Source organism: Garra rufa, chromosome 2, assembly GCF_049309525.1.
Source record: "Garra rufa chromosome 2, GarRuf1.0, whole genome shotgun sequence".
Lineage (NCBI taxonomy): Eukaryota > Metazoa > Chordata > Actinopteri > Cypriniformes > Cyprinidae > Garra > Garra rufa.
In genome coordinates this window covers 19,218,501-19,227,235 of record NC_133362.1, presented here as the reverse complement: position 1 = coordinate 19,227,235, position 8,735 = coordinate 19,218,501, and the positions used below count along the sequence as shown (strand labels likewise).

General features: G+C 36.6%; 1 protein-coding gene across 1 annotated transcript in view; it reads right to left on the bottom strand.

Moving 5' to 3' along the window:
- Window positions 1-1,316: 1,316 nt before the first annotated feature.
- Window positions 1,317-8,735, bottom strand: part of LOC141325887 (delayed-rectifier potassium channel regulatory subunit KCNS3-like) — a 41,984-nt gene continuing 34,565 nt past the window's right edge. The window contains exons 4-5 of the mRNA XM_073834613.1: window positions 1,489-1,607; window positions 1,317-1,395 (exon numbers count right to left, since the gene is read on the bottom strand). Coding sequence (XP_073690714.1) covers window positions 1,317-1,395; window positions 1,489-1,607 — 198 coding nt within the window. The remainder of the gene's footprint in view (window positions 1,396-1,488; window positions 1,608-8,735) is intronic.

Below are 8,735 nucleotides of genomic sequence, written 5' to 3'. Positions count from 1 at the left end.
TACAAGTTGTGTCAAAGCAACCTTACAGTATTAAAATAAGACAATAAAGTGTCAATAATAATGCAAAAGTTACATATTGCATCAAAGTCAAATTGGAGAGGACTCATCTGGTTCCCATGGCCTTGTACCAGTGGCCATTTAGGGTAGGAATTCTTTCCTGATGATCTGTCTCTGGGGCTCATCTAGTTGACATGGTATCCGCTGACATTCGGCTATAGGTGTTGATCCACCATCTGCTCTTGGTACGGACTGGATCCAGGGGACTGCAGTGACCATCTGATCTGGATACAGACTGGATCTGGTGGCTATGGTGACCTCGGAATAAGAAACAAACAGACTAATATTAATGTAGATGCAAAAAGTTCCATGTTGCCACAAAGTCAGATTGGACTCATCTGGTTTTCGCGGTCTTGCGTCGATGGCTGTCTAGGTGATGAGGTCTTCACTGATGATCTGTCTCTGGGGCTCATCTAGTTGACATGGATTCTGGGCTGTAGAACATTACAATACAATACATTAAGGTTTAAAATTATTGATTTTTTTAATGCCAAAAATCATTAGGATATTAAGTAAAGATCATGTTTTATGAAGATATTTTGTAAATTTCCTACTGGAAATATATCATAACTTAATTTTTGATTAGTAATAAGCATTGCTAAGAACTTCATTTGGACAACTTTAAAGACAATTTTCTCTATATTTAGATAATTTTCTCAGATTCCAGATTTTCAAATCTTAGCCAAATATTGTCATATTCTTACAAACCATACATAATATGGAAAGCTTATTTATAAATCTCAATTTAAAAAAATTAACCCTTATGACTGATTTTGTGGTCCAGGGTCTCAAACTTGTTAACACATACTAAATTTGGTATATCAAAAACCTTTTGATAACTTTTTGCCAGCATTGTCTAAAGATGATTTGAGCCAATTGTGGTGAAAATTGTACAAACCGTCTAAGAGTTATCTATTTGAAAATATTATGCCAGTCTTCAGTGTTACATGATCCTACAGAAATCTTTCTAGTATGTCGAATATCTTGATGCATTTAAAACCTTCAAGGACAAGGTGTAGTTGTATAAATGTTATATAAATCTTTACTTTGAACAAGAGAAGCTTGGCAAGCAGATTTATTACTAGGTTGATTCAGAGGGACTTGTGCTCTTTGTGTAGTGTGGTTTTAGGGCACATTGTTTTACTCGTGTAATTAGATTGTGCAAACAGCTTTTCATTATCCACCCTGAATCCAATGGAAATGGCTTTTCCAACACAAGATCTTTTTACCCATACAGGTAATTCCTCAGTGGTGTCCCATTAAATGACCTCTAGTAGAAAGCCTGTGGTTTCTTGTGTCTCAGGGCGGTACAGAGAGGATGTGCACTTGTGCAAGTTCCTAAAAGAAAAACAAAACATTTGTACAATTAATAACTGAATTATATTGTGTTCTTTATCAAACATGCAAGCAATTAGCATTGAATCAATCTACATCTGGCGGTTTTCACCAACAGGGAGGCTGTTCGGCTTGAATGAGGACGAAGATTTTGCTTTGTGCTGACTGAGACTTATTCCCACATGCAGGGAGATTGACAGCCTCTTATCTTCGCACTGTACAGAAAGACGTTTTTGTTCAGAGCTAATGAAGAGAGCGTTTCAATACATCCATCATTCAATGCACTAACACACAAAAAACAATAACACAGCCACTGATTTTTATCAGATCTATAACATAACGATTCACTCTCACAGAAGATGCTTCTCCACACAGACCAGAGCTACATAAAAATCAGTGTTAATTATGTCTGGTTGCAGAAAAACAAATAAAGCAGGTTTAAGGGAGTTTATGTAATTGCAACTCTAAATCACCTTTCTGACCCAAATTACCCTCCCACACCCCTCATTCCCGGCCTGTTTAAAAAGACCATCCAAATGACATACGGTTGTGTTTTCAGACTGCATAGACAATTACACTGAAGATAAATGGAGCTATAATGTTTGGATGGGAGTATGTGTGAAATGGGGACAAGGTATTGCTTCTAAGAAAACAATGAAACAGCACATATGCGCAGGCATATGTAAAGACGCAAAGAGACTTAAAGTCCCCCTGAAATCAAAATTTTTTTTGGCTTTTAGTATGAATATATTATCCTTAAGATTATCTATAAGCTAGTGTGCTTCAAAACAACGACAAAATTCGCGTTTACAAGATATGGGCATTCAAAACTTATAGTCTCGTCACTTCCGCCAATATGAATCAACGATTTTGATGATATCACCGTGCACTTCAGTTTCTCATCAAACGTTCTGACCAATCAAATGCTCTCTAGAGTCCGTAGTGTCCCGCCCCCTACACAGAGACGCAATACACGGAGCAGATCATATGCGCTCATATGTGCGATCAGCATGTATTAAACTACACAGCCTCAGCATGATTATGAGTTTCATATTGAATCTGTGGGGTAATTTATTAGTCTGTGGCTGTCAGAAGCTACAAATGCGGCTTTACCGAGCTTAACGGCTCTGGCCCGAGCAGATATAAATTGAACGCTATTGGCTATTCAAAATAAGTGGGCGGGGCTGGGCGATATGTTTTTGTTTCAGTTAAAAGTACGTCACCACATAGAATAAGGCTGCGTGTTTCAAGGCACTTCAGTGGACCTTTAAAACAAGGTTAAAAAATGGGTTCAGTTTAGCGTATTGTGCAAATTCAACAAACTATAATTCAAGGAGAGGGTCAATTCAGAGGCCAGAAACTTGCAGACTAACCACAGTTGGTTTTGTTTTTATGTCCTTTAGAAGCATGATGGATGGATGGGATGGCAGAATGATAGATGGATAGGATGTCAGAATGATGGATGGTTTGAATTGATCGACAGACAGATCTATAGGATGGATGGACGGATGACAGATTTCCCAATGCAAAGCCTGAACAGGTATGTTCAATGCAGAATGCAACGAAAAGTATCTCTGGTCTAAAATCAGTTCATACACGCAGAACCAAGCATATACTGACATGCCCAGCCTTTTAAAAACTATTTAAAACCATTAGGTAAAAGATGTGCATCTTTTTAAAGGAAACTGTTTTGAACTTCCAAAATGCAGTTTAAATCCGGCTTCAATCGATCCCAAATGCGGTTGTAAACGATCCCAGCCAAGGAAGAAGGGTCTAATCTAGTGAAACGATCAGATATTTATTTTAAAAAAAAATGTTTATAAAAAATCTCATTTTCTCCCTCAACTTCATTGCTGTTTTATCTTTTTTGTTAATGGTGTTTGATCTTCTTTGCATGTTCACTGGGTTGGTACTTCTGCAGCGATGTACGCTGATTATGAAAAGATTTTTGAAGTTGAGAGAGAAAATAGGATGGGAGTTTTTCGACCTACCTTAACTGTTTTGAACCAGAGATGTACAGATTACTCATGCACATCGCAGAGAGAGACAAGACAAGCATTTGAGGTTAAAAAGTATATAAATTGTACCTAAAAAAAAAAAAAAAAACGTTTCACTAGATAAGACCTTTTTTCCTTGGCTGGGATCATTTACAGCTGCATTTGGGATCGTTTGAAGCTGCATTTAAACTGCATTTTGGAAGTTCAAACTCGGGGCGCCATAGAAGTCCACTAAATGGAGAAAAATCCTAAGAATGTTTTCCTCAAAAAACAATTTCTTTACTACTGAAGAAAAAAAGACATGAACATCTTGGATGACAAAGGGGAGTACATTATCTTTAAATTTTTGTTCTGGAGGTGAACTTCTCCTTTAAAATAACGTAAATTATGTCTCTTACTTTATTGGAAAAATCAACATCATTTTTGGACTTTTTGGACAATGGGAGCGCCATATTTTTGACTGCAACACAACTCGGAATACACAACTTGGAAAATAAAATACTGATACGATGCCACATTGTGTGGCTTTTGATTGTAATTTTCAGTTAAAGAGCCACAAGAGAAGCAATGTAAGTCTTCACTGCTTTCCTAGAAATAAGAAGAGAAAAAAGAATGGAAAGATGCCTGTGAACAAATAAAACTTCCTAAAGACCTATGTCTGTGTTTTCTCCACTTTAGCTCTGATGCCTTTGAGGCTTTTATTAGACCACAGCTACTGAAAGAGCTTCTAAACAATGTAAGCATGCCGGCACTTGTCATGACGCCACAGCCACTGAAGGAGTTTCGCAACACAGATTTTAATATTCGGGTGCATTTAGGCTCCTTGTGGAGAAAAATCTGTGGTACGGCATTTGGTACGGTAAACTCATTTAGCAGCTGTGGGCATCGTTTTTACTTTCTGAGTTGTGTTGCAGTAAAAATAGCATAGCTCAGTGCCAGTAGCTCACAGAAGTTCAATCGTTCTACGTAATCAAAATAATGGTGCCCCCCATAGTGAGTATTTTTTTAAATAACATAAATCTTTCATGGATTTTCTACGACATATTTTAGTAAGAGACATCATTTACGTTATATTAAGCTATATACTATACTATATTAAGTCTTAATACCCGGGGTTCACTTTAAAGGTTTCCTTTTTATCTCTGATGAAAACTTCAGAAAAGAAAAGACACATCAGGGATCTGAAAGCTAGCATAAGTGAATTTAGAGTCTCGCGTAGGTGATTTTATTCCATTTTTAAACAGTTATGTGTGCACAGAGAGAGGCTGAGGCATTGTGTGCTGTGCTAGTAGTAATATTCTGTGATATACGTGTATAGTTTAATAGGCTGAGGGGGAATTTCCCAGACCACTCCTTCCAATAAGGACAGGATGGAGAGGTTGTATATAGAATGTTAATGCCCTTTTTCCCCCACACAGAGATATCACACACTATTCACACTCTGTTTTCGCACCTGAAATGGCCACAGAGTCAAACAGCCGCAGTAAAACAAGAAATTTCTGTCTCCATTCTGGTCCGCTGGGTCCATCTCATTTCAGTTTATGGCTTCTGTCATTGCTGGGATGCTCTGTCTGTGAATATAAAAGAATATGCGTTACAACACAGCAAAAGAGCAGTACTGGGGAAAATGTGGGCACGTGTGTGTGTTTAAGAGGTTGACTCGTATCAATATGCAAGAGCTTACACCTCTTTCAAAGCAACGACCCAGAGACCTTCACACATCAGATTCACCTGCCATTATCTCCACCTCATAAGTCTTACAGCTTACACTCCATCACACACAGAGAGACGGATAGAGAGAGCGTGAGAGATAGAGAACGGGTGAGATATTGAGATAAAGAGAGAGAGCCTCAGGCACATATGATAATATCAGAAAATATTCAGAAGTGAAAAGCAACAAATGAGGAAAATTAGAGAGAAAAGAACGCTAGTAAGTCCTCAGTAAAAACAGATATGTGATATTATTCTCCATACAAGTCATCCAATCTCATTCACATGCAAAATGTACAATACACTTACATATTACTTAAAGTCATAAAACGAAAATTCCTGTCATGTAATTTTGACCGAAAAAAGGTAATTGTGACCTTTTAATTTAAAATTCTGACTTTTTTCCTCACAATTGCCAGTTCACATCTCAAAATACAAACTTACAATTCTGACCTTTTCTCAGAATTATGATATGATGTCAGAATTGCGTGCTATAAACTTGCAATTATGACTTTTTTTCTCAGAATTGTGAGATATGAACTCGCAATTCTGAGAAATAAAGTCGCAAATCTAAGAAATAAAGTCGGAAAAAAAAAATTCTCAGAATTGTGTTTGTGACTTTCTAAAAATTCAGCGTTTACATTTTGCAATTCTGGCTTTATAACACGCAATAACGAGTTATTAAGTCAGAATTGTGAGATATAAACAATGACAGTTTTTCTCGGAATTATGATAAACTCGCAATTCTGAGAAATAAAGTCGCAAATTTGAAAAGTAAAACCAAAATCACGAGATATAAACTCACAGTTCTGACAATTTTTCTCCGAATTGTGTTTATATGACACAATTGTGACTTTTTTTTTTTCAAGATTTATTTTTTGGCATTTTGCCTTTATTTAGATAGGACAGATCAGACATGACAGGAAGCGAAGAGGGAGAGAGATAGGGGGCGGGATCGGGAAAGGTTCTCGAGTCGGGGTTCGAACACGGGACGCCCGGTGCGCAACGGTGCTGTATGTCGGCGCGCTGCCCACAACGCTATCGGCGCCGACTCAATTGTGCCTTTTTTTTCTCAAAATGACTAGTAATAGTGAGTTAAGCCAGAATTGTGAGATAAAAACAATTTTGACCATTTTTCTCAGAATTGTGAGTTTATATCTCGCAACTGCGTCTCGTAATTGTGACTTTTTTCTTAGAATTGTGAGATTTAAACTTAATTCTAAGAAAAAAGTAATAGTTGCAAGTTTATACTTCGCAATTCTGATTTCATTTCTCAGAATTGTGAATTTATAACACAATTGAGACTTTTTTTTCTCAAAATAACGAGTTTACATCTTGCAATTCTGACTTTATAACATGTAATAGTGAGTTAAGTCAGAATTGTGAGATAAAAACAATTCTGACAATTTTATATAACGCAATTCTGACTTTTTTCTCAGAATTATGATATAAACTCGCAATTCTAAAAAAATGAAGCGGCAAATCTGAGAGAAGTCATCAGAATCATGAGATATGAACTCAATTCTGACCAATTTTCTTAAAATTATGAGTTTACATCTCACAATTCTGACTTTATTACACGCAATTGCGAGTTATTAAGTCAGAATTGTGAGATATAACCTCGCAATTATTTAATATAAATATAAAAATATTTTTTATGAGTTTTTATCTCACAATTCTGATTTTATTTCTCACAATTGTGAGTTTATATCTCACAATTCTGACTTTATTTCTCTGAATTGTGAGAAAAATAGAGATAAAGATAGTAAGTCACAATTACCTTTTCTTATTTTTTATTCAGTAGTGGAAACAGGCTTCCATATGAAAAAAAAAATGTTGCCTGGTTTCTGCTCAAATATTAAGGTGCACAATTGTTTTAAGTGTTTCTTAAGCACCAACTCAGCACGTTAGAATGATTTCTGAATGATCTTGTGAAACTGAAGAGTGAAGTAACGGCTGCTAAAAATTCAGCTTTTCCATTGCAAATACTGTAAATAACACAATAAAATACATAAAAAAATTGTCTGTTGTGGTAAAGGGCACACAATTCTTTATTTCTCACAAATTTAAAATTGGCAGAAAGCAAACTATTAGCAGATTCACAAAGCAGATATTGGAAATGGTGTTCAACTAATGAGGCAAATAATAGAACAAAAGTACACGTCTACAAAGAGGAATGGCCGATTGAACTTGATGGTTTACTAAGGAGAAATGATCTGTCATTGATTACGTTAGTGCAGCACTTTCCTATAAAACTTGTTAGACAATCACTATATGCTCTGAGCCAAAGCAAATGCCCTCTAAAACAATGTGACCTACACCGTGCTATGAACATTTGTTTCCAATGGGAAAAAAAAGAAGGTAATAACCTGTCAGAACATTTCCCTTTAGGGTGAGAGAAAGAGGGAAACAACATTCATTTGCACTCCAAAACAAAGGGCAGGAATTCCCTTAATGAAAGTTATTTAAAAAGAAAAGAGTCAGAAAGAGTCAGAAAGAGAGAAAGTCACAAAATAACAGATTTCAATATTTTGAAACCCTTTGAAGCATAATATATCTGCTTAGCTTATCAGCCATGTACATTTATATGAGAAATATGGATTTGTATTCATGGATAAAACGGTTTCTGAGAATTTATTGAACAAACAAACAAAACCAACTCTTGTTTTCAAGAATTCAAAAATGACTCTTGTTAGTCCCCCCAGACAAAACCTGAGGACTCAGATTAAAGCTATAAATTCTTAATATGGCCCCCCATCCAAGAGTAAACCTGCTGGAGAGTGAAGAAATGTGCTATCCCATTAAATGCCTCACTGGACACCTGTCCACCAACCAACCTTCTGGAGCGTTTTACACTTAGGAATTACTAGCACTATTGCGAGCACATCTGAATCATTTTGTGACCTCTAACACACTTAGAACAGCAGCGTTTAGCTCCAAACTCGTCCAGTAAAGCTTGTGAGTGATTCTCTCCATCTAGGGAACAGAGCAGTTACACTGCACCATTTTTATGATATGACACTGTGGCTGGAATCACAATATTTAGCCATCAGAGGTCAGACGAGGTTACCCTCAAACATCCCCGAAAGCTTTGACATGGCTTTTTGACTGGTCGATACATCGCCTGCTAGGGACCTGACCTGAGATGCACTGCAACAGAGCAGCACAGCAGCTGTGACTTCACAATGAACCGACCAAAACAGCTGTCTCAAAGAAGAAAGAAAAAGAGAGAGCATAAATAACATGACACAAATAAAACAATAGTGAGTTCAAGCAACTTGAAAGAAAGAGACAAAGGTCTGGACAAGTAAAACCTTAATATAAAAGCAGGTTCAAGTGCAGCCTAAAAATTTTACACAACAGCATTTTTAACTAAAAACAGAAAACTTTTTATGCATTTTGGCTGACAATGGTATTTTAGGTGCCTGGATTTTCTGAAACCATCCCGTTATTGTCTCCATGTAAACTACAAAAACATGAATTTGTGAAAACGGTGACATGATGCACCTATGTATTACGTGTTCAGTCTATAGATATGTGCACAGGCACATAGTGTTTTTTTACAAAATGACATTGCAACTACTAGCCTGCATATACAGCATTTTAGTCATTTTTATGGTTCCATGTGAATTGAAC